Raw genomic sequence first — 27,952 nt, forward strand, 5'->3', positions numbered from 1 at the left:
CTAATACCACTCTATAAAGCCTTAGTAAGACCACACCTAGAGTATTGCATCCAGTTTTGGTCACCACATTATAAAAAAGATGTTGAGACTCTAGAAAAAGTGCAGAGAAGAGCAACCAGGATGATTAGGGGACTGGAGACTAAAGCATATGAAGAACAGTTGCAGAAACTCGGCTTGGCTAGTCTAGTGAAGAAAAGGACCAGGGGAGACATGATAGCAGTCTTCCAATATTTGAGGGGCTGCCACAGAGAGGAAGGGGTCAAGCTATTTTCTAAAGCGCCTGTAAGCCAGACAAGGAATAATGGATGGAAACTGAACAGGGAGAGATTTAACCTGGAAATAAGGAGAAACGTTCTGACAGTGAGAACAATCAACCAATGGAACAGTTTGCCCTCAGAAGTTGTGGGAGTGCCATCACTTGAGACTTTCAAGAAGAGATTGGACTGCCATTTGTCAGAAATGGTGTATGGTCTCCTGCTTGGGCGGGGGGTTGGACTAGATGACCTATACGGTCCCTTCCAACTCTGATTATCTGTTATCTGTTATATCTGAATATTGATCTTGCAATAAATTATGGTTTCTAGGCTTCTATCTTCCTGCCTATTGACAAGCACATCTAAAACTGGTAATTGTCTAGCTGCTTCTTTCTCCATTGTGAATTTTATGTCTGGGAAGATGGAGTTCAGTAGGGTATGAAAGTTTTTCACTGCATTTCTGTTGATGATGACAAATGTGTCATCCACATAGTGGCACCAAAATATAGCAGTATACTTTGGAATGCACAGTGTTCTAGTTCATGCAGGACAGTTTCTGCAATGATTCTGATATTGGGGATACCATTGGTGTCCCTTTTATTTGCTCAAACATTTCCCTTTTGAACATGAAGAAGGTAGGTTGGCAGTATTGGAGTAGATTCATAATTTGTGTCCTGGTGAGGTTGTTGTGTTGTACTCTATTACTTTGTATGCTAAATGGGGAGGATACAAATAGGGGTACTACATCAAAGAAGACATGATCTCATCAGGAGCCACATTTAACCCTTGTAATTTTATCAAAGGTTGTGTGGATGAGTTCAAAGGTGGGGTCAGGAAGCTTAAAAGTTGTGCCAGCCATTTACCCGGGTTCTAGGTAGGGGTATCTCATAGCATTACAATAGGTCTGAGGGGGATTCCAATTTTGTGTATCTTGGAGAGTCCACAAAATCTCACTGGGGCAGCATCTATCGCTCTCATTTTCCAATATTTGTTTCTGTTTTGTCCCTATTTACATTAATCTCTGGGGGCTGCAGTGGCTCATGTGGTAAGATGCTGGGCTTGTGCACTGCTAAAGTCGGCAGCTTAGCAGTTCAATTCCTATGAGCGAATAAACCACACAGGGACAAGAAAGGAGCCTCCCCTGAATGCCTACCAGCATTCAGGTGTCCCGAGAGTAAAGATAACACCACATGAAAAATTCCTTTCACAAAGGCAGCTAGTCACCACAGTGATCCCTGGCTAATAGGTGCCATATGCTAAATAAATAAATAAAACATCCATCCCATAGAAGTATTCAAGTGTTAAAAAGAAAAGTTCATTTCCAAAGAGGTCTGGATGTTCTCAATCACTTGCCCAACTTATAGCTAAACTCTTGATCAAAGAATTTCTTTGAGACTTAAAAATTCTCATTTAATCAGCAATGTCATCATTGTTCTTACCTTCCCCATTTCTGTGAGAGAAGATGATTTCGGTCCTGTTTCTGTTCCTGATTCTTCAATATTAGTTTACCATCAGTCGAAAGGCTTAACTGAGGCAAGATATGTGAAACTGGAAATAATGCTTTGATATCATCTGACTTTTTCTTGCTATGTTCCTAGGGGAAGAGAAAAAGAACAGCAGCCAGAACAATAGAACTCACATTAGTTCTTTATCAGTTCTTAACAAGACTGAAAACAAGACTTTTTAAGCTACTTAAAAAGGTTGTGAAAGTAGTGCTATCATATATAAGCTACAAATATTCAGACAACTATTGCCCAGAAAGTTAAAGAAAGTGAAATTCTATCTTTTATATGAAGAAATAAAGATGATGCTTTGAATTCTAATTAAGTATATATTAATTTTAATGCTATATTGTTCATCCAAATAGTTCTAAATTAATTAGAAGTTGTTTATCTTGATGATAAACTTGGATTGTTTTAATCCATTATGGAAGATTTCCAAAAGCAAAAGGGCTGAATATCAATCATTATTGGATGATCTTCTAACCTTCTGCTGAGTAGACTTGAAGGGATGTTCTCAAGTCTACTGAAACCCTGAACAATATCTGCTGAAGACATTGAATTAACATTGAATTAGCTGCAGATATCACTTGGAATTAATTAGTTTAAAAAAAAACTAAAAACAGAAATATGGATTATCAAATAATCTGTCAAAATCAACTTTTTGAATCATTTGCCATTATTAAAGGATGCTCACTGCTGTGAAATCTAGAGTAGGTGTCATTGTAATTCAGGTTTTGAGGAAAAAGGGGGGGAACCCAATGTACTTGTGATTCTATATTTACCTGTTCTGTCAAATAATCAATGCTTCCTTCAGCCACTGGATGTATCACCAAAGAATTCAACATCCCACACAAAGGACTAGGCAAGTCACACTCCTTACTGAGGTCCTGATACATACAACGAAGATATGTCAAGTCATAGTTTGAGGAATGTTGTATATAATTTAATACTTATTAATATAGCATTTAATGAAAGAGATTTTTTTCTAATACCCCAAAGTAAAATATTTTGTTCTTGGCAAAATGTTATTCCCCTCACAGAAGGATATCTATTTCTACTACATATGTTATATGCATTATAACTGGAACAGTCTAGGTCTGTAATGTGATAACTCTCTTCTGGTACTGGACTGTAGTATGACAATTCCATTCCTATACTGATTGAGTTGGTAATGAATACTAATTCACTATAAGACAGCATAGGTGTGACCATCCAACTTTAATTATAATTTAATATTAACATATACAATACAGTTATTGTGCAAAGTTTTAAATCTGAAAAGGAAGATGTGTTTTGAAGCATGGATACAGGTAACACAATAGCAATTCCTTACATTCAACTTCACAGGAACTATGCAATTCCTGGGGGAAAGGCAATTATTTTTGTGTGGACTGAATTGGTAATGCCAGAAGCAAAGAATCTCAAATCAAATAGTACTATTACCAAAACATGCATAGGTACCTGCACATTCAGGGCTGAAAAATGAGTGGCATTGTCCATTACTATATAAAAACAAGCAGAGGACTTGTAATATTTAAACCATGAATTGTTTATAGAGGGCTTGATCACAATCAAGTTGATTTTAGTTATCTGGGCTTCTATCTGTAAAAGTAACTTATTGATCTGAGCCATGTCTTTGTTTCTTCATATTGCTCCAGGTGCAACTTTGAATTTTCAGAAATTTATTGTCAAATCCTGGGTGAAATTGCAATAGCTTTAAAGAATTGCAAGCATGTGCTTTTTTGGCCCTTACATTCAAACAATCCCAATTTCCAAAATTAATCTATCATTCCATAAATTTCTTCTTAATTTTAATAAGCTTGTCGCATTTACTGTTTTATTAATTTACTATAATTGTCCCACTTTAAAATCCTGAACAAATTTATAATTTCAAACAATTAAAAGCGTAACAACACAGAGTAACAGCCTTAATAGTTAAAGAAACAAACAAACAAACAAAACCACAAGAATTCTAACTAACACTGGGCCTGGGAAAATGGCCAAGTCTTATGAGTCTTCTAGAACTCTGAGTTGGTTTTGTTGGCTAGGGCTTACTTGGCTCTACTTATACTTCAAAGAATGCAAGTAACAATTCTCTATTCATTTCATTCTATGGGTTAGGTATAGTTAAATGCAAAATGTTCATGATAATTTTCTGGTCTTCTATTCTTCAATATGTTCTCAATTTATGTTCAAAATACCCAAGATTATTATAAGTTCATCTAAAACAATGACATAACTCTCTAAATAGAAATGCTTCTTACGCTACGTGATTCTTCAATCTCTTTGTAGAGTGACTGTGCCTGTATGGGACCACTCATGTTTGGTAGAGAGTTTGTTGGCGGCCTGCATCAAGAAAATAACTACTGCTGAGTTGTAGTTTTCCATTTCTGTTATATTTCTGTAGCTATATCTGATATGAAAAATGGTTTAAATTATATAGTAAAACTGAATAAATTGGAAGGTGATATGTATTATTTATTAACCATTTATTTCTTTGTGTTTAATAAAAAATCTTCCCAGAATTAGTTAATATAGTTAAGCTAATATAATAAAATGGTTTTATATTACATATGTGTTACATAATTTCTTGTGAATCAATGAGACTGACCATGATTCGTCAAAAGGAATAATGTAATTACAAATTAGCCTCAAGTTTTGTTGGAATAGCAGTTATACATGGTATTTATTTAATATCATGATTTAATCTTTCCTTAAAAATACAGTTGTAACTAATATTATAGTATTAGCATTCAATAAGCATTATGGTACATCTTAAAACTCTCACACTAAAAATATCTAATGCTGATAGCACTTACATTTTTAAGTCTTGATAGGATTGACATATTTGTTCTTGAAGCCTACTAACTTCCAGCTTCAATTCCTATATGGACAGTGCAATATAAAGATATGTACAACAGCTGCTATAATAGTGCGGAGGAAAGAAGCAATGCAGTAGCTAAATAGGTATATCTAGAAATTTGCATAGATTTACTTTACAGGAACGTTCAATTTCATTAACATTTCAGTAATTCCACTGATGTAGAATACTTGCCATAAGCTGAAGAAAGGGTCGAAAAAACTGTAAACCTTCACCTTCCTGATCTGAGTTACCAATACTTTTACAATTATGTAACTGAAATGGGAAACTTTAGGATAATAATCTGTGGATATTCCAAGCAAGCTTGTCCCTGGATTGCTTAATGACACTGGACAGATTCTTTCTTATCACAATTAAAATGTACATTACCTGTACCATCATTCGATATTCGTCTAGAATTATTGTAAGCTCTTCTGTTTGTTTTATTTTCTATAAATATAAACATTAATAAAATCCATACAAGAAAGTAACTCAGCATCACAAAGCAAACTGTATTCTAGTAAAAATTTCGAAACTAGCTATCTGAACTCAGGAATCATTTCTTTTTTCATAATCAAATTAAATTTAACACTGAAGTTGTAGTGACACCTATGGATTCCTAAATGCAGAGAGAAAACAAGTTAGGCTGAGGTTCTCAATTATTTTAACATCTGATTATTGTAAAATGTATTATCTCTGCAGCATCAATGTTTCAGGTTCATAGAAAAAATTTGAAAAAGTGAAGCAGCTTTAATAAATTAGTGGTTATGTTTTAAAATGGTACCTGCATTTATTATTATAGTAGCCATGATAGCCATGAAAACTCTTCATTACTGTAAAACAATAGTTGTTTCAACTGCTATCATCATAATAGCACAAAATATCATAAGACAATATGAGTCTTATTATTTTACACACACACCTCAGTATGACATAACTACTTTTTCAATTTAGCATACCCTGGACAAACAACTCACCTTATTAAGGGCAGCCTCTTTGCAAGAGATATGATTTTCATACTCAGAGAGTTGTGACTACAAGGAAATAAAAATACAAATACAGTAGTTGTAATCATATAGCCAAATTACAAGTACTGCAGTTAACTACCCAACTAGTGGTACACTGACATTTTCAATAAGCTATATATACAACTCAGCTCATTCATACCTTCATTTTGGTTTTCTTTGTAAATAACTCTTTGATTTTACCCTCTGAGCTTTCTTTTTCTAGAAGCAGCTTTTTGTTCTGGAAGACAAATGCAACAGATAATTAATGTTTCTTACCTCTGATTAATGTTTCTTACCTCTGTTGATGGTGTTTCAATTAGTTTCTTTTCCAGCTGCATGAGGAAGATGTTAAAATCCAATGTACAACAAGTAGATAATATATACAATTACACTTTTATAGGGGAATATGCAATTTCATGCAGTGATTCTTTTTGAAATAAAAGATTAGCTGTGCAGTTGTTAAAGAATATCTCACTTTTATTCTTACGCTATCCAAAGGCAGTCTTAAGGTATAGAATGTATGTTAGGTTTTGTTAACCAATATCTAAAAGGGAGGTCAGGTAATTATAGTGACTTGTAAAAGAGGTTAGATAGGGATCAGCAATGAGGACGGAAAATTTCAAGCTGGTACAATTTTCTGCTGCCTTTGAAATTCTGTTAAATTAAAGTGATTAGTGAGTCCTGAATTATTTCAGGTATAACTACTATAACTTCACTTTCTGAACTCTCCCCTCTTTACCTCACCTCATCCTGAAGGTTATCCATCTTAACAGAGAGAAGCTGCTGCTCTTTTTCCTAAAGAATATAGGAGAAAACATATTAATTAAATGGTAGTCACAAAAATTTTGATAAAATTTCAATCAATACTACATTTTCATGACTGTGAAGGTTTAAATAAGCTTGTGACTGCGCTTAAAACGAAGGTCCCCTTTTTATTCCTCAAATATTCATAAAGTAATTTAAAGAGCATGCCTGTGTTCACTGCTCCCATTCTTGCAACAGTCTAAACTGATCATACAAGGATCAATGCTCCCTACATTTTTTTCTTCCCAAACCCCAAAAACTTTAATCTTAGACTGTCTACTATTGACCTCACCCCTTTCCTAAGAGGTCTGTAGGGGCATAAATAAGCACACCAATCATGCCTACCATCCCTGTCCTATTGTTTCTTTTTATTTTTCTTATACGTGTCCATCTCATGTATTCAAAACTATGTTTATACTTATACCTGTTATCTTGTAAGCGATTGACAAATAAATAAATAAATAAATAAATTGGAATACCAAAACTGACAGACTGTACCTGTTCCCTCTGCAGACCATGTGTACCCAGCTTGATCTTTTGTGACGCAGCTGCTAGACAAACAAAGTTTTCTCCCCAGGGTCATTCACAGTGGTTCTTCAAAAGAACCGGGGATATGGCCTCATGCAGCCAGCAGCTGCCTCACAAAAGCCAGAGGCAGGCATGCCTCATATGCAACAGGAGCAAGATGGCACAGCTAGAGCAGTGGAGTGTAGGACGGCAGGAGCCTCGGAGTGCAGAGTGGCAAAGCCAACTGCATCTGGGACTGGGTTGGGGTAGCTGAGATTTCCTGGAATGGCTGGGGTTTTCCATCACATTGCTGGTATGGTTGGGGCTTTATGCCACACTAGGACAGCCGGGACTTCCCAAGTTACTGTAGCTCAGTGGCTTCTTGCATCCCCAGTGCCCCAATGCACCAAGGAGCCTCTGAGCCATAATGTGGCAGGAGGTTCCAGAGCTGAGCAGTACTAAGGCTGTTTGCCAACCCATATGACAGGGTGCAGGGCAGCCAAAAGGGCACAGATGGAGAGGAGATAGGCAGGTGGAAAGAATTGAAAAGGAGGCAATCCTTTATCTTGCTGAAGCTCAAGGCCAAGCCCAGAAGAGCTTGGACTGAGCAGATATTCAACTAACAACCAACAGAATTCAGTTAATGACAGCAACAAGCAGTGCGAGGATTGCTATTGCTAAGGTGTAAGCATGATGTCATGCTTCACAACTGCATTGCTTAAGCAACCGAAATTCCAATCTCAATTCTAGTCATGAGTTGAGGTCTACCTGTGGTCCTGCAGTTTTTTTGACAAGGCTTTTTCAGATTTGCCTCCACCTCCTGAGAGGGAGTGGCCTAAGATCACACGGCTGGTTTTGTGCTTAAGGTGGAGCTAGAACATACAACGAGATTGAAAGTATGCCCATCAACATGCATCAAACCCAAGATACCTGGACACATGCCTATAATCATTCCATAGAACATGAATTCTGAATTTCCCTATTTAAAAGGTCCCCTGAACTGTGACTTAAATCCAGTCTGAAGCAGGAGATTCAAGGTTCTGGACTGAAACAAGAGTATGTACCAATGGAAAATAAATGCTTTCAGGTGTTTCAGGTACCAACTGTTTGCAGTGATATCTCCCATACAACTGCTAAGAAATTAATCAGTTCTGCTGCCCAACCACTATGTGCATATGAAAAGCCTCTAATAGTTTTAGAATTAATTTTGCAAAAGACTTGAACTTTCCAATAAAAAGGCCAAACCAATAATAAATATAAGGCAAAAGAAATATGCATACACTGATTTCCTAAAGGAAAAATATATTGATAGATTACAAAATAATTATACAGGGAGACCTACCAACTGCCGTGCTTGTGTGTGTAATCTATTATTTTCCTCCTCCATACTTTTTGAAAAAAATTTCAGATCTTCCAATTCATTTGCCAAGATTTTAGCTTGTTCCAGTATTTGCTGGTTACTGAAATATAACAAAGATTGTGTTCAGTCATATTGGTCTGAATTCTGCCTTTAACCTTTATTAATATGAATATACGATAATCTGACAAAGTTGAAAATGAAAGGAAGAAATAATTAGATATTAAGCTCAAAATTAAGGAAGAAGGTAACCTAGGCACAAACTTATATTGAGAAACTGACCCTGTAGAAACAAAAAAACAGTATAAAAAGATGTTGACAGAGAAAAATATATGAGGCATAAGACATGTTTGGTGGAGTGACAATATTTCAAAGAACTGTACTGATCCCTCATTGAATTACTTCTCTTTTTAACTTTCAGCAACATACGCATGTTGTATAAATGCATTCAAATTATTTTTTTTCCTTTTCTTAAGTGCTTTCCGACATTTTTACTATCTTGCCTTCTGAGATTAATCCTTATCAATGGCCCCATGTAAGACAGTTTACCCTCTCAGCTTCCCTTTCAATTGAGAAATCTCTTCAGAGAGTCTTGAATTGAGCTCTTCTGCAGCCTCTATAGTTCTCTGTAGTTTAGCATTCTGCACTGCTAACTGTTTGTTGTCATGCTGTAAGTCCTTGATACTATTTGTCAGGTCAGTAGCCTCTTCCCTTTTGGGGGAAAAAAACAGGAAAAGCCAATAAATTGGACAGTGATTTTTGCCGTTATATTTCATTATAATGCTAATTATACCTTACCATTACATATTCTATATATGGTATGTAACATTGGATCAAATATTTTATCTTAAGCAACAAATTATTCATTACAACTATGGGGTCCAGAATACTTGTGGACAAATAGTTCCTATTGCTAATAATTCATTCTTCTTCTGATATAAACTACAGATTCATTGCAAGTAATTTTTCACTATTTCATCTATTATCACAAATATTGTGGATATATATCTTTCAATGTGTATTTTATATTTAAAATATTATTCACCTCACTTCTTATTCAAAAGGTTCTCATAGTGGCTGACAAATATAAGTCAGTTAGCCAGATCATACATATACCATATATATATATATGTACAAAGTAAGCAGAATTTTTTTTAAAAAAAACTTTTTTTATCCTGATTACACAACATGTTGTGGCATATAATTCCTTTTAAAACTATCTTAGCAAGAGATTGACTATAAGAATTCACAGAAGATACTACATCTTGAATTAGCATTAGTGTATATATTTTTTCTACATTGCGTTGATGAGATTGCACTCAAACTAGTATATATTATTTCTGATGGCATTTAGTTATTCACGTTAATAAAGCATTAAGAAAACTAAAGCACTGAGAAAACTAAACAAAAATATAAAACTATCAGCCTTTATAATTAACACATGCTTCTCAAAATTGATACTATGTGAGGTAAGTTTATTGGAGTTTCACTAGAGTTTCACCTCTAGTGTATATTTTTTATTATTGGTATACACATTTCTGCAAACTTACCTTATTGCCATCAAACAACAGCTAATATTTATGCTGTGTGCTCAGTAGTGGGATTCAAATAATTTAACAACCGGTTCTCTGCCCTAGCTGGGTAAGCATGACTGGGTGGTATGTGACTGGGTGGGCGTGGCCAACTTGACATCACTCATCACACCCAGCCCCGCCTCCCAGCCACTCTCCCTTTACCCAGGCCTTGGAGGTATACACAACACCTCCAGAAATGAAACAGTTAAGCAACCCCCAGTTTTCTGGTGCGAATGCTCCCAGTGAAAGAATGGGGAGAGACCAGCAAAGCAGTCTGCTTGCATAACCAAGGAAAGTAAGACATTGGAAGCTGAGCTTATTAAAAAGCAATATATTGTGTCATAACAGCCAACATTTCATTCCTGAGTTGGCAGAGGCAATAAATCCCATTGACTCCTCAGAAGCAATTTGCAATTAAAACTGATTTGCACCCCAAAAATTATAAATAGCAGAAGGATTGACAGTGCTTCTGTGCAGGCAGTTCTGAAAGAGACTAAGCTAAAGCTGGATTAACCCCTTCCCTCCCTTGCCTCATTCCCATCTCTTTCCTTCCTTCCTTCTCTTTCCATTCTTCCTTCTTCTCATTTCTATCTCCTTCCTTCCTTCATTTTTCGGCCTGTTTTTTGGCCTTTTCCAGGCCATTTTTTGACCTTTTCCAGCTGTTTTTTGGGCCATTTTTGTCCTGAAAAATGGCCCCAAAACAGCTGAAAAATGGCCTGAAAAAAGGCCCAAAACACGGTCCGAAAACAGCCATTTTCAAAAAGTGTCCTGAAAAAGGGGTGGGGTGGGGGACAGCCAGTGCTGGGATTAGCCAGTTCGCTGAACTGGGAAGAACTTTAACAATCAGTTCGTTTGAACTGGCTGAATACTACCTCTGTGTGTGCTTCAATTAAAAAAGTTCCTGCACAATATTTATGGAATAAATTTTAGAAATATCAGATGAAATTCAGGTATGTGCAGTCCCCTACATCACCATCTCACTGAAAGTCATTATTAATAGATATTATGCACGTTGATAAATACTGTATTTGAACAAGGGGAAAATCAGATATTTTCTCCATTGAAAATCAATAGTTTGAGGAACTAAGTTGGCACTGAATAGCCTTTCGATTTGCTACGACCTTAATGTGTTTGCCCTACTAAGTGCTAGTAGAATATTTAGCCAACTTTCTAGAGTTATAAGACTCTTAATTGATATAAAAATTTAGTTTACTTTATTGTCATTGCACCTCATACAATGAAATCAAACATCATCTTCAGTGCACACCATGACCATGAAAATAAACACAAAAACACATCCTTCAACCTTCACACATTGAATCGGAAACCCGACACCACACCAACACTGCACTATACAGCAGAATTCCAAAGAGCTACTGCCCTGGGATAGAAGCTGTTTTTCAGCCTATTTGTCCTTGTTTTTATTATTATTATTTTTTATAAAAGTTTTTATTGTTTTTTAACATACAAACAAACAGACAAAACATAAAAACATCAGCTCCCCCATATTTATATACAAACAGTGAGTCGGTTGGTTCATCAGTTTTGTGCGTTCACTTCATAGTCACAATTACAATTACCTTATATAATAACTCTTATTGTCAATACAAACTTATAAATCATCATATCATTATTAAAAAAAGAAGTTTGACTATACTTTTATTCGATCATGCCTTTGTGAGATAACTATATTTTAAGTAATTTATTCTAAAACAAATCATATAATCGTGCCAGTTCTATCCTAAATAAGAGAAAAAAAGAAAAGAAAACCATTATATAAATATAATATCCAATACCAAAAAAGAGAAAAGAAAAATAAATTCAATATTATTCCTTATTATCTAACATTTCAAATATTCTATTTTTGTATTTCATCATTCAGCCATTGATAGAAAAGATCCCAAATTATATAAAATTGTTTATCTTCTTGCTCTCTGATTTCAAAAGTCAATCTACTCATCTCAGCACATTCCAATATTTTCTTTATAACTTCTTCCTGCAATGGAATTTTCTCATTTTTCCAATTCTTTGCAAATACAATCCTAGCGCAGTCAATACATTTACAATCAAATATTTCAACTCTTTACTATAAACATCTGGTAAGATTCCCAATAAAAAAAAAACTCCGGTTTCAAGTCTATGTGCTTCTTTGTCATTTTTTCCAACCACATGTGGATTTTAGTCCAATATTTTCTAGCATCCTCACAAGTCCACCACATATGGTAGTATGAACCAGGTTTCTGATGACATTTCCAGCATTTTTCGGATTTGTTCTTGAACATTCTTGCTATCCTTGTCGGAGGAAAATGCCACCTGTAAAACATCTTATACAAATTTTCTTTATAGGCTGTAGACATTGTCATTTTATAATTTTGCAACCATAATTTCTGCCATTTCTCTAAATCAATCCCATATCCAAAATTCCTCCCCCAGGCAATCATAGTTTCTTTAACTTGTTCTTCCTCCAGCTTAATTTTCAATAAGTAACCATATAATTTTTTAATCACCTTTTCATCAGTACCCATCAAAATCTTATCTAAATCAGTTTGTTTATCATAAAATCCCTCTGTTTTGGAATCCTCATGATACTTTGCATGTATTTGCAAATATGAAAACCAATTCATCTGTATACCTTGTTCCTCTAATTTTTGTATCGATTTAAGTTCACCCTTTTCATCTAGTAATTCCCCATAGCTAACTGTTTGTTCCTTTTTATAAATTATAGGGTAAGAAAACGCTTCTATCGTCGATAACCAAACTGGAATTTTCAAATAACATTGTTTTTTTGTCTTCTCCCAATTTAACCACAGAGACTCCGTATATAATGTCTTCTAAAATACCCCTGTGTTTTGGTTCCTTATACCATAAAAAAGCATGCCAACCCAGCAACAAATCATGACCTTCTAATGTCAACAATCTAGTTTTCCTTAATGTTATCCATTCTTTAACCCACATCAAATTTACAGCTTGGTAGTACAACTCCCAATTAGGCAGGCCAAACCCTCCTCTGGTTCTGGCATCCTGTAGAAGCTTTAACTTTATCCTTGCTTTCTTGCCTTGCCATATATACTTCAAAACAATTTTGTTTAAATCCTCAAAATAGTCTTTTCCAAGCCTAATTGGTATTGTTTGGAACAAAAATAAAATTCTGGGTAGAATATTCATCTTAATTGTTGAAATCCTTCCTATTAATGACAATTGTACGTTTTCCCATTTCTTCAGATCTTGGGCTATCTGTTGTTTAAGTTTAATATAATTGTTCTCCTTTAATGTACTACATCTTGATGTCAAATATATCCCCAAATACTTAACCTTATTTGTAACTTGGATTTTTAACAATTCTGCCAGTTCTTCTCTTTGTCTTAGCAACATATTCTTTGACAAAATCTTTGTTTTATCTTTATTTATTTTCAGACCGGCCACTTCCCCATGCCTCTATCTTTTCCAACAGCTTCAAGGCTGTTTCTATAGGATCTTCCAAGATAAAGACTAGGTCATCTGCAAAAGCTTGTAGTTTAAATTCTTCCTTTTTAATTTTCATTCCTTTTATAGTTTTATCTTCTCTAATATTTCTATTCAACACTTCCAAAGTCAATACAAATAGCAAGGGAGAAAGAGGACAACCTTGTCTTGTGCCTTTTCTTATACTAATAGGATCTGTGAATTCTCCCTCCATCATTACCATAGCTGTTTGCTCATTGTAAATTGCTTCTATTGCCTGAATAAATCTTCTAGCAAAGCCCATCTGTTCCATTAAAAGTAACATAAATCTCCAATTCACGTTATCAAATGCCTTTTGGGCATCTAAAAATATCAAAGCCATTTGCTTTTCAGGATGCGCCTCATTGTATTCCAAGGTGTCCAAAATTATTCTCATATTGTCTCTGATTTGTCGCTTTGGCAAGAACCCATTTTGGTCTGGATGAATAAAGTTGTTCAAGTACTTTTTAAGTCTTTCTGCTAATATTGAAGCAAAGATTTTATAATCTGCATTTAATAAAGAAATCGGTCTATAATTCTTGATTTGAAGTAGGTCCGCCTCCTCTTTTGGAATAAGTGTAATATAGGCCTCTGACCATGTTTTAGGTATCATCTTTTTAACATAACTTCATTCATAACTTCTAACAATGGAATACACAGTGATTCTTGAAAGGTTTTATAAAATTCTACAGGAAACCCGTCTGGACCTGGTGCCTTTCCATTATTTTGTTTCTTAAGTGCTTGGCTTAACTCCATCATTGTTATATTGCTTTCTAGCATTTCTTCAATCTCTTTAGGTATCTTAGGTAGATTTGCATTCTGCAGGTACTGTTTAACTTTCTCCTCATCAATATCTTCTTTCTTATATAAATGTTTGTAAAAATCATGAATAATTTCTTTTTTCTCTTTGCTGCCATGACAAGTTTTACCTTGGTCATCTATTAACTGCGATATTTTCCTCGACTCTTTCTCCTTTCTCAACTTATATGCTAGCCATCTACCTGGCTTATTTGCATCTTCAAAATAATTCTGTTTGGCATTCCTAATTTTCTGTGCCAGTTCTTCTTTCTCTATTAAGTCCATTTTATGTTTAATTATATCCAGTTTCAGTTTAACGTCTTTTTTCTGTGACATTTTCTGCAGTTCTTTTTCGAGTCTTTTATATTCATCCTCCAAGGCTTTAAAAGCTTGCCTTTTCCTAATATTCTTTTTTCTTGTATAGTCTATTATCAAGCCTCTGGCATAAGCCTTCATTGTATCCCAAACATTCTGTATTGAAGTATCTTCTTTTCTATTTTCTTTAAAAAAAAAAGCCAATTCTTTCTCCATCCATTGTATAAATTCTTTCTCCTTTAAAATAGTATTATTTAATGTCCATCTCGATCTTTTTTTTTGTCCCTTCCATTTGATTGTCAATGGATTATGATCAGCCCAAGTACTTGTTTCAATATTTACTTCTTGAACGCTAGATATTAAGTCTGTTGAGATCCAGATCATGTCAAGTCTGGACCATGATAAATGTCTATTTGAATAGAACGTATATTGCTTAAGTTTAACATTTCTTTCTCTCCATATATCTTTTAGAGTTAATTCATCTATCATTTTAAAAAAAGATTTAGGAAGAGTTTTTCTATTATACTTTGCTGCTGTTGCAATATGATCAAGTTTATTGTCCACGATTCCGTTGAAGTCTCCCATCATAATTATATTAACATAGTCCAGTCCAGCCATCTTTGTATGTAATTTTTTATAAAATTCTTCCTGTTTATCATTTGGGGCATAAATTGCAGTCAAAAGTATCTTTCTATTATTGTCCATTATTTCCACCATTAATATTCTCCCATCTTCATCTGTATAAATCAGTTTTGCTGGGATAGCCTCTTTGATATATAAAACCACCCCTCTTTTCTTACACTGAGTCAAAGAAGTAAACAATTTCCCTAATTTTGGTTGTACTAACAATTGTTCATGTTGCTTTTTAATATGTACTTCTTGTAGACAAATTATATCAAACTTTAGTTTCCTTAATTTATGGAAAATCTTCCTTCTCTTAGCAGCTGAATTCAGTCCATTTATATTCATTGTAATCAGTTTTTTCTCTTCCATGGTTATATTTTATATTTAGATTTAACCACTCTCGTGGGTCTTGATTCACGCTGATCTTTAATATCCACCTGTCCACCTACTGCACCTTCTTCTTTTCCAATCTCCATTTGTTCCTCTTGAGGTTCAATTAATGAAACCTCCTTTTCTGCCTCTCCTTCTCTCCCTCCAAAAAATTCTGTGTGGAACAGTTCTGCTTTCTCAATTGAATCAATTCTATGTCTCTGTTCCTGCCACGTGAACATCAGTCCTTCTGGGATCAGCCATCTGTAGGTCACCTCCTTTTTCAATAACATTTTGGTCAGAAATCGATATTCTCTTCTCATCTCTCTCACTCTTCTAGGTATTTGTTTTAAGACCAAAATGTCTTTACCTTTATATTTCAATGTCTTCTCTCTTACCACTTGCAAGATTTGTGTCTTCATGGATTTTTTAGTAAATCTAATATGGACTTCTCTGGGCAGATTATTTCTCATCGCATATCTTGTAAAGACTGTCAGTTGGGTGAGAAACTTTTTTTTTTATTTAATTTTTTGGAGTTTTGAAAGTTCACTCTGATTATTAGAAGAAATCTGTGTGATTTTTTTTTTGACAAAACTGACTAAGCGGCGTTTTTTCAAAGGGAGACGTCAAAGAGAGGCTTTATTTGCTTTTTTTTTTTCTTTGCTTCCGGACTTTATTGCTATTTACTGGATAACTGGACTGTTCCTTTTTATATTTATACATTTTATTCTCCCTTTGGATTTTTCATATTATTTTTTCTTTTAGGCTAGAGGCTCCCTTTGTTTATTTTTTATTCTTTTTTGCCTTTATATGTTTGTGTATTCCTTGCGGGCTTTTTTTTTTATTCTAATAGAGAGGAGGGGGGAAAGTGAGAACTAAGAAACTTTGTAACACTGCCAACTAGAGGCTTGGAAATATTTTACTTGAACTGGAAAGAGGTGAAAGACTTCTTCTCAAGGACATATTCTGATAAGATAGAGGAAAGCGCTTTGTAGAATATTATTACAGGTGTCTTTCTGGATTCTTGTCTATAATTAAACATTTATGGCTTAGCTTTGAAGCTTGTGGGAAAGAGAAGGGAGTCATAATTAGTGCCTTGGACAATTAAATAGAGTGCAGTGTATTGTGGCTTACTTTCTTTTTCTAATCCCTTTTTTTAGTTCCACCACCCCCTCCACCAGCATCAACCTATATTTTTATTCTAGTAAGGTTTTTATTTTTAAATTTGATTTATTTGCAAGGGGAAGCCTCTGAACTTTTTATTTTTATTTTATTATGATTTATTTTATTTTTTTCCTTTCCATTGGGATTTTTGCTTTTCTTTTTAATGTACATCAATGGACTATTTTTTTTTTCAATTGAGACTTTTTTGGTTGGATTAAGGTGTGGAATTTGAAGAAACTTACTCTTTTTGCTTTTTTTCCCTCTTTTTCTTCTTTTTGGCTTTGGTCTTGTTTATTATTATTACTACTGGGTTTTTATTCTTATTTTTATTTTCTCTTGTGGATTACTTTTTAATTGGATTAAGGTCAGGAAGAACTTGAAGAATTTTTTCTTCTTTTCTCTTTTTTTGCCCTTTCTTTTTCTTTTTCTTTTTCTCTTTTTTCTTCTTTTTCTCTTATTATTGGTTTTTTTTATTATTGGCTTTTTCATTTTGGATTATAATTGGCTACTTTTTTTTGGATTAAAATTTGAAAGAACTTGAAGAGCTGGAACCATTTAAAATGAGTAAGAAACTTATATCTTCGGGTGCCTCTGTGTCTACTTCTGCCTCCCCACCATCTGGACAGCGTTCAATTCAGACAATGTTAAAGCAAGATAAAGAAAAAGAACAAGAAAGAGTAACTTTACAGATGATTATGCAAGGAATTCAAGATCTTAAGATAAAAACGGATACCACTGAACAAAGAACAGGGAGGACGGAGGAAAAAGTGGAAAGTATTCAACAGATGATGGCAAAGTATGAGGAGAGACTTCAAAAAGTCGAAGAAGGGGGCAAACGAAGAGAGGAGAAGATTGGAAATATTGATAATAGATTAACAGTGATAGAACAAGAAAAAAGTGGGATGTTGAAATGGGAGTTGGATAGGTCAGAATTCTATCTTAGATTTCAAAATATAGAAGAAGAAAAAGGACAAGATTTGGCTGCAATAATGATAGGAATCTTGGCGGACGCTTTGGGAATAACAGAAGAGAAGATGATGGATGGAATAGATGAGATATATCCTTGTTTTTATTATTCTGTACTGTCTGCCAGATGTTAATAGTTCAAAAAAAGGGTTCCCAGGATGAAATGGATCCTGGAGAATGTTTTGAACTTTCTTAAGGCAGCGGGAGCTATAAAGTTCTTCCAAAGAGGGGAGAGGGCAACCAATGATCTTCTGGGCAATGACATTAACCCTCTGGAGTGCTTTCCTATCTGCCACTGTGCACTTGGCAAACCATACAGAGGTGCAGTAAATTAAGATACTCTCTATGGTGCAGCCGTAGAAGGTCACCAGCAGTTTTTCATTCAGTTGTTGTTTTCTGAGAAATCTCAGGTAGTATAATCTCTGCTGGGCCCTTTTGACCAGGGCTGCAATGTGGGCACCCCAGGTCAGGTCCTCTTTTAGGGAAACACCCAGAAACTTAAAACTGGCCACTTATTCCACTTGGTCTCCAATGATAAGCAAGGGCTGGATGTCTGATGTGTTCCTTCTATAATCCACTATACGCTCCTTGGTTTTATTGGTGTTGAGGACCAAGTTATTGTCTCCACACCACGAAAGCAACCGGTCCACCTCATCTCGGTAGGCAGATTCATCCCCCCCCCCCGAGATAAGTCCCAACACTGTTGTATCATCTGCAAATTTAGCAATAGTATTACTAGCGTGAGCGGGAATGCAGTCATGCACATAAAGAATATAGAGTAAGGGACTCAACATGCAACCCTGCGGTGTACCAGTGTTAAGAATAAGGGCTGAAGAGGTATGATTATGTAATCTGACTCTCTGAGAGCAGCCAGACAGGAAATCCATAATCCAAAGGCAGACTGAATTAGAAAGTCCAAGGTCCAGAAGTTTAGACACTAGTCTATGTGGAAGAATTGTGTTAAATGCAGAACTAAAATCCACAAAAAGCATCCTCACATAGCACACACACACACACACACACCGCTGTTCTAGATGAATCAGAGCAGTGTGAAGAGTGATGGCTATGGCGTCCTCTGTAGATCTATTTCTTCTGTATGCAAACTGGTGTTTATCAAATGTATGCGGAAGACCAGAAATGATGTGCCGGCAGACCAATTTCTCAGAGCACTTCATGATGATAGGAGTGAGTGCCACTGGTCTGTAATCGTTGAGGTTATTGATAGGGAACTTCTTTGGCAGCGGAACAATGGTGGAAGCCTTCAAACAGGATGGAATAGTGGACTGGGATAAAGACCAATTGAAGATCCTGGTAAAGACTCCAGCCAACTGATCAGCACAGTCTTTAACCACTCGGCCAGAGATACCATCAGGACCAGCAGCCTTTCTAGGGTCCACAGCCCTCAGAATGCTCCTCACCTCCTGTTCCTCCACAATGAGGTGGGGGCTACAATTGGCTGGTAGTTGTATTTTATACGTCTCTGATGTCTCCACTTCAAAGTGAGCAAAGAAATGATTCAGTTCCTCTGCCAATGAAGCATCCCCCTCAGCAGGGATGACATTGGTTGTGGGTTGTAATTTGTTGAATCCCCTGTCATACAAAAATAAACTGAAAATCATGTTTGTCATAAAAATAAACTGAAGATCATATTTGCCATATTTTGATCAAAATGTTTATACAAGTGCATTTTAACTTTTCCAAACCAGGGCATCTCATCTCCTAGGATCAAGTGCATAGGTACTGCAGAACATGAATGAAAGTTGATGGCAAAACTCAAGTTGAGGATATATTATGAAATTATAGTACAGGTAATTCTTGACTTACAACAGTTCATTTAGTAACCGTTCAAAGTTACAACTGCACAGGTTGTAATAAGGAAAATACTAGAATGTGCAGAAATGAACAGATTAACACTTGCTATTAAAGGGAAGGAACAAACTGAATATTATCAGATATGGGAATTATTTTATCAATGGCTAGAGAAAAAATATGAAAGCTAGAAATAATTATTAGGCCATTGAAATACAGAAAATGTGTTAATAGAATTGAATATGTAAAGAAATGTTATAATAGAAATAATTTGTATACTAATATGATAAGAATGTGATAAGAATAGAGAATTAGTATTAAAATAAAGAATATGGTTGGAAAATTTAATCGTTATGGCACAAGACATTTATAACACCATTGAATGAAAGACAAATTGACTGTATTTTACATAAAATTAAAAAAATATTTTTTTAAAGTTACGACCGCATTGAAAAAAATGACTATTACTATAATAATAATATTAATAATAATATTACTATTTATTATATTATTATATATTATTATAAGTACTATTATTAAAAATGAATATTAAAATAATGAGTATGGTTGTAAAATTTAATTGTTATGGCACAAGACATTTATTATATATATGTATACATATACATATACATATATACATACATACATACATACATACACATACACACACATATATATATATGGTATTCAGCTTTGTTCGGGTATTTTCCCACGTCATTATAGTTGTGCTTTTAAAGTTGTAGCAACATTTCGGCAGAATCCCATCTGCCATCATCAGGCTTCTGTATACCATACATGTAAATACCCGCAAAAACTTAAGAAGACATATATGTATGTATGTATGTATGTATGTGTGTATATGTATATATGTATTCTGTCTGACGAACACAATGCAGAAGCCTGATGATGGCAGATGAGATTCTGCCGATTCTTGCTACAACTTTAAAAGCACAACTATAATGGCGTGGGAAAATACCTGAACAAAGCTGAATACCATAAATGTAAGTACCCTTAAAAACTTAAGAAATATATATATTTCATATATATATATATATATATATATATATATATATTTGTTTTCTGAGGTTCTCGCGGGTATTTATATGTGGATCTTTGGTTGTTGGGTTTTCTCCCGCGTAAGATTTGAGGTATCTGATATTTGATACCTCAAATCTTACGCTGAGCTAACAACCAAAGATCCATATATATATATATATATATATATATATATATATATATATATATATAACAAAAAAATATAAAAAAATGTATAACACCGCTGAATGAAAGATAAATTGAATGTATTTTAAATAAAATTTAAAAAATATTTTTTTAAACGTTACAACTGCACTGAAAAAAATGACTTATGACTGTTTTTCACACTTACAACTATTGCCACATGGTCAGAAATCAGATGCTTGGCAAATATTTATGACTTGCATGTCCTGAGGTCAAATAATCATCTTTTGTGACTTTACAAGCAAAGTTAATGGAGAAACCAGATTCACTTAATAACTGTGTTACTAACTTAACAACTGCACTGATTCACTTAAAAAATGAGGCAAGAAAGGTCATAAAATGGGGCAAAATTTACTTTAAAAATGTTTCACTTAGCAACAAAAATGTTGGGTTCAATTATGGTTCTAATTCAAGACTACCTATATTCAGCTACAGGCCCAGAAACATAGATGAAATAACAGAAATAATAAAGAAACCAGAATTAATATTGCCTGTAAGGGCAGAACACATTTAATGAACAATTCAAGAATGTTCACTCTTTGGGTAGGAGAGACTTGCTATTGGAATAAAGAGGTTATTTGCAGAGGAGTTTGGTGAAAATATATATCCTTATTAAATTGTGGGCAAAGAAACATAAAAAATGCCACAATAAAACAAATCCATATGCCATAATGTATTCTCATGCAGTATATTCCGCCATATTCAACAGAAATAGGAATCCAGAAGTATCAACAGATGAGCAAGAACGAGCAAGAAGTTTGAAAACACCCTATTTTACCTATTCCATTTGGGCAGTAATAGTTATTATTTTCAGTTCTTTCAATTTTCAGAATGCATAATTATGCCATTAATTTGAATCATTTTGATTTCTTGGCTTGAAATAGCTCCTGACGACAAATTTAAACATTGTAATTTTATGCTAATGTCCACGCTTCCAAAAATGCAACATTTAACTCCAATAACAGTCTCTCTGAGATTCAAGGCAAGAGATTTAGCTGCCTGCTTTCAGGATATTTGCAAGCATCATTTTATTCTCCTCCCTTAAATAGGTGCCCTCCAGAAATGCTGTATTACAACTTTCAACATTTCCATTTCCAAACAGAACAGCTAATACCTGTACTGAGACTGCAGTGATTATAGGCCAACATTATACTTTCACCCTGCTTTTATTTCAAGAAAACTTGAAAAACTTTTCTTTAGCAATAGAGGAATTACTCCATAATACGCAGATCAGATTTGCAGCCCATGAGGCTTATTTATATGGATTTTGGTTTTGTATGTTCCTGGTTTTGGAGGATTTTAAATGTTCGTTGTTTATTGTTCACTGTTAGCCAGGTAAGGCCTTTGGAAATTGGTGACATGCGCATAAAGTTAAACAAAGCTTTATCATTCCTAACTTTAATATAATATCGCAACATCATAACTTTTCAGAACTCTTACAATACAAATGGATTTTTTAGGGAAAGTTAATATTGGTATCAGAGCAAACTATAAAACAACTTCTGAATACTATTCATACTCACCCTTCCTGTTGACAGTCTGAAATCCAATCTTTCATAACAGTATAGAAGGTGAAAAAATCAACAGTAAGCCCTTGTTCTTCAGGGTCCAATCTCTTGTAGAGAGATTGAAGCCCCCAGTCTTCACAGCTTTGCCCTGTCATTTCTTGTAAATATTCAATGATGCGGAAAACAGAAACCTGTCCTATTATCAGAATAAAATGGAATATGAATGTGTGAGTATAAAATCCAGACAAGATTTCAAAGGTAGTTTGCCATTGCCTCCTTCCTAGGGCAGAGAATGACTAGCCGAAGTTCACCAGTTCACTCTGTGCCGAAGGCAAGACTAGTCTCATGGTGGTGTTTTAACCACTACCATAAACTATGTGAACTAGCTGTTCTGTAAATCAAAAAATAATCTTAGAAAACTCACGGAAGTTTTGTTTGAAATACTTAATGTAGAATAATTTTTATTTCATTTTTTTAAATGAGTTTTTTATGAACACAGAAAATTACTTGCAGCAAAACATTGTTCTGAAATCTCAGTATAGAAATAGGGAAAGGTCTAAAATACCCTAAACATTTTCATTAAATTTTAAAATATTTTCAGTTTAATACATCATTTCCCTGTTAATTATATTTTATTGTTTTTTCTCCATTAATGTTATACATGTCATTTAATTAAAAAATTCTTTTAAAAAAAGATAAAAATATGCTCATTTATGAGCTATATAATTTTTCCCATTTTATACAGCCATTCAGCTACTATTGTCCAAAATGTTAATTATGGGGCAGATCACATGAGTCTTTTTCACTTGCCCCAATGATGGCATAAATATGCAATTTACTTTTTCTACTATATTTTCATGAGGTTGGCATCCTAGCTGATTCAATGCTTCCAGCAGTGTTTCCATAGTTACCTCAATAACATTTCCCCCTTGGATTTGATCTGGCATGCTCAAAGTATTTTTGTTGTTGATGTGGTCAGCATTTCTGCCCAGCATTTATGGGTTATCTTAGGCTATTGTGGGCATAGCGCCTTCCCTCCTAAGTACTGCCTTCCATGAGTATTTTATAACAGGCTGAGAGAAACTGGACACTTCCATAGAGTGATCTGCCCATCTGCCCACTCTTGTGTTAATCACCTAGCCAGGGCTTTCAATAGCATGTCAGATCTTACATATTTGTCATACTTTGGAAAAAGTAGGAGCATTGTGCTGCACAGATTGGTTTAAAATGGAAAGAAGCCAGATTCTACTGTATGTTTTTTATTAGTTCTATCAACACTGACCACAATACAGATTATTGTTCAAAATGTAGTTTCATAGAACACAGAACCGTAGGGCTGGAAGGGACCTTAGAGGTCTTCTAGTCCAACTTACTGTTTAAGGCAGAAGGCCTTATACCTTCCTTGTCAAATGATTGTCCTGTTTTTGAAAGCCTCAGTAGTGGAACAGGCACAAATCCAGGAGGCAACCTATTCCAGGGGTCTTCAAACTTGACAGGTTTAAGACTTGTGGACTCCCAGAATTCCTCCGCCAGTCATGTTAGCTCTGGAATTCTGGGAGTTGTCCACAAGCCTTAAACCTGTATTTGAAGACCCTTGACCTATTCCATTGATTAACTGTTCTCAGTGTCAGAAAATTTCTCCTTACTTCTAGGTTGGATCTCTTTTTATCAAACTTTCACTCATTACTTCTTGTCCTGTCCTCTGGTACTTTGGATAATAAGTCAATCTACTCTTTTTTGTGACAGACCCTCAAGTACTGGAAAACAGTTATCACGTCCTCCATAATCCTTCTCTTCGATAGCCTAGACATACCAGGCTCCCTCAACTGTTCATCATACAGTTTAGCTTCCAGACCCTTTATCATCTTTGTTGCTCTTCTCTGCAAATTTTCTAGGGTCTCAGCATCTTTTTTGTATCATGGTGACCAGAACTGTACATGCTATTCCAAGTGCTGTCTCATTAATGTGATATAAAACAGTATTATTACTTCTTATGATTTTGATGCTATCCTTCTGTGGATGTAGCCCAGGGCTGCATTGGTTTTTTTAGATGCTTAAGTTTTGTGTGGTGGCCATATTTTTCCCATTTAATTATTTTTTTAACCACTAAGTCTTTGGTGCTATGGTACTGAGTGTGTTTAGTACATGCAGATTAATCCAGCTATTAACTACCATTGGGTGCAATTGGCAACAGATAAATTCAGAATTCACTCCTAAACTTAGTCCCTTTTGTAGGCCTGACTATTCCCTTGCAGCACTAGTTGAAGACTGGGTTTGCTTGTTGTCATCACTCCCTCCCACTTCACTCTGGATCTCTCTTCTGTATTTTACCTATCAACTGGGCTATTTTTGAACTCAGGCTTAGCATTCTTTAATCGCACTAGAACATGTTAAGAAATAATGTGACAGGTCACAGGTTCAAAAGTACGATTGCAAAAGGACCAGTGAGAGGATTCTAAGTATCCATTTAAACTCTCCTCATTACACAAAAGAAAAGTGACTGGTAGATATTTCTTCTGCTAGCAGGTAAAAATTTGATGGGAAGGAAAATGAAATAAGAGAATCCAGTTTCTTTAAATTGGACCTACAATAAATAAAGATGACCCATTCACAAACCTCCTTACTTTGGCAGAATAAGGATTGTAATGGGGTATTTATGTTAGCATACTTTTTGTCAGCTCAAGGACAGTGGATAGCATTTTCACTGAGCTATCAGAAAGACCCTACATCACTTCAGCAACTGCTGAGTGATGTTATGAAAATACTTTAAGTCTAGTGACAAAATGATTTAAGTCCTTGAGTGCCTTTTATCTACCCTCTTACAAAAATATTTTACTAAAATATTTTTACTATAGAATTCACTAGTTGTTGGAATGAGGAGATATAACATATAATCAAAGCATATCATCAAAAATCACTGCCAGCCTGGACTGTTGTATATGCTTCTATACTACACAAGCATGAAAAATTATGTTAGTTTCTTCAGCATTTTAGGTTTTATTTGTTCTTCAAGCTTATATCCCTCATAGAATGAAGATATACTTAGATAATGGCTAGCAAGATCTAAGACTAAAAACATACAGATAGTATTCACTTAACAACTGAGACTTTCTGTCCCTTAACAATTGAGACTGGTAAATCTGTCACTAAGCAACATCATCATTAAGTGAGATGTCACAGTGACTTGAGATTTCACTGCCAGCCTCTCCAATTGACTCTGCTTGTCAGAAGCTAGCTGTGAAGCACGTAAGTGGTGATCATGTGCCCATGGGGATGTTGCAAGTAAGTGTGAGGACCAATTGTAAAGTTACCTTTTCATCGTAACTTCAAACAGTTGCTAAAGAGGCCACTTGATAAGCAAGGACTACCATTAAATCAAACTCCATTAACTGAGATTTTTTGTTGGAGTACCTTGATAAAATAACATTCTCAAAAACTCTTAGCAAAATAAAGAGCTTTTTATTAAATGCTAAGTGCTTCCAAATGATATTAAAATGTTTTTTACCTGTTTCTTCTGGGTCACATGCTTTGAATGTGCATTTTAGAACATGTTCTTCCGAGTACTGGCCTGCATTCAAAATGACATTTTTATTGCTGATACCAATGCTGTCCAACGGCATTGCTAAGAAATTAGGAAGTTACATTTAATAAAAAATTTGGATGTTTTTATTAAGATTTGCTCAGCCTATTCTTGACCTTTCTTCTTCTCTCTTTAAAAAAAGTCAAAGAAAAATCTTAACTGGCTCTCTATGGTCAGTGATTCTGAATTTTTTCATAGGTATAACCGATTCTGAAATTTGTATTTTTAGTTATATAAAATGACTGCTAACTTTTTATTTTAGAACATACATAGGAAATCTTAGGATGTTACATTTGCCTCTGGAAATGATCTTTGCTCTGAGCTATACATATATATGGTTACACATATCTATAGCCTCTATGTGTCAAATCCCTGTATCTACTTTAAAGAAAGAAAAAAGAAATCTGAACCATTGCTAATTAATACATCACCACTATTTCTAACATCTCCTTTTTAGGGAAAGTGTTGAAAAGATGCTTTGGCTCCAGATGTAAAGTCTTTTAGAGACAATGAAATATCTGAGCTGTTTTTAGTTTAGAGTTCAGACCTGAATAGAGCTGGAATGGCTTTAGTTGGGTGATTCCCTTGGGCACTCCATTGATGGTCCCACAGAGGATTTCCTTCTACCTCTTCTGTTTAATTATCCACCAGTTCAAAGACTGGTATTATCAGAAAGCTGATTAGACTCAGTAATATATTGCACCCTGGGCTGAGCCAGATATTGTCAACCCCCAAAGTATATCCAAAGAAACAAGATTCACATATAATGAATTTAATTTCGGAAAGTATGTGTGTGTTTGTGTGTGTGTAAAATTTCAGGAAGAAATGAATAACTTACTTATTTTGAAAACTAAATTAAGAAAATTTAGTTGTCATTTGTTAACAAATACATTAAGGTGTGTTCTCTGTCCCCCACCCCACTTCCATAAATTGCTATATTGAGGCATTGCTGGTTTCTTAAGGCTGAAATATCCCTCATTTTCCATGTTTTGCTTTCTCTTTCCAGATTTCAAGAATATCTTTACAGATGTCAGGACTATCTTGATTCTGTACATGGAAACTATGAAGATCTAGACAGGAAATAATAAGTGAGTAAGTAATAAGAGTTCAATAATAATAATAATAATTTTGTCCTGTCTGTTCTAGCAGTTACTCTGAATGGGGTAGCACTCCTCCTGAAAGAGCAACTCATGACTCCAAGTCATTGCTAGGATATCAAGGAACCTTAATTCAGCTTCATCTAGTATACACAGAAACCTGGAGTGAAAATACCTGGCAATGATATTTTCATTCATGCCCTCATCACCACTACGATAGACTACTAGAATAGGCTTTGAGAACTATCTGAAAATTGGAATTGGTGTAGAATGTAACCATATAACGATACCATCTATATTGTGGATGATGTACTGGTTTCTAATAGGTTTCCAGATTGAAAGGGTTGGATTTACCCTTTAAAATTCTAAATGGTTGGTTCCTAGCATCTGCAAAACCATCTCTTCCTATCCAATTTGTTTCTGCTGGTTGTATATGTTGAATGTAGGTTCCCAAACTACTAGAGATGAAATATAGGAGCGATCTAAAGCAATTTCTCTGTTAAGGGCTCTATTTTGTGGAGAGGGATGAGGTGACTTAGTGGCTAAGACACTAGGTTGTCAATCAGAAAGGCTGGCAGTTCAGTGGTTCGAATCCCTAGTGCCACGTAACGGAGTGAGCTCCCGTTACTTGTCCCAGCTTCTGCCAACCTAGCAGTTCAAAAGCATATAAAAATGCAAGTAGAAAAATAGGGACCACTTTGGTGGGAAGGTAACAGTGCTCCGTGCGCCTTCAGCGTTTAGTCATGCCAGCCACATGACCACGGAGACATCTTCAGACAGTGCTGGCTCTTCAGCTTTATAATGGAGATGAGCACCACTCCCTAGAGCCGGAAACAATTAGCACATATGTGCGAGGGGAATTTTTTGGAATAGTCTTCTTCTAGAGATCACATTATCTTTTTAAAACATCTGTTAAATGGAGTTGTTCTAGAGGGTTTGAAAAATTGATATGCCCTAATATGGATTGGTGCCATCACATTTTAAAATGTGTTATAGTTTATTTTAATGTTCAAGTTTAATTTTATTATTACTTTTTACATTTTGTGCATTATATTTTTATATTACAAATTGTTAGGATTTGTGCAAGTTTGGTAGTACATAAATTAGATATATTCCTATATTTAAAGAATCATTAGCT

At 34.9% G+C, this 27,952-nt stretch overlaps 1 protein-coding gene across 1 annotated transcript; it reads right to left on the bottom strand.

The window, feature by feature from the left end:
- Window positions 1-1,689: 1,689 nt before the first annotated feature.
- Window positions 1,690-22,393, bottom strand: KASH5 (KASH domain containing 5). Its single transcript, XM_087917318.1, has 11 exons — window positions 22,153-22,393; window positions 8,841-9,002; window positions 8,277-8,394; window positions 6,368-6,418; window positions 5,784-5,861; window positions 5,594-5,650; window positions 5,007-5,066; window positions 4,576-4,640; window positions 4,021-4,102; window positions 2,539-2,643; window positions 1,690-1,848 (listed from the first exon to the last, which is right to left on the bottom strand). Exons 1-11 carry the CDS (start codon window positions 22,290-22,292, stop codon window positions 1,690-1,692), a joined length of 1,077 nt encoding a protein of 358 aa, XP_087773444.1. The 5' UTR covers window positions 22,293-22,393.
- Window positions 22,394-27,952: the final 5,559 nt, after the last annotated feature.

The sequence above is a fragment of the Pseudonaja textilis genome, chromosome Z (assembly GCF_049901715.1).
Source record: "Pseudonaja textilis isolate UNSWEBS1 chromosome Z, rPseTex1.2, whole genome shotgun sequence".
NCBI classification, from domain to species: domain Eukaryota; kingdom Metazoa; phylum Chordata; class Lepidosauria; order Squamata; family Elapidae; genus Pseudonaja; species Pseudonaja textilis.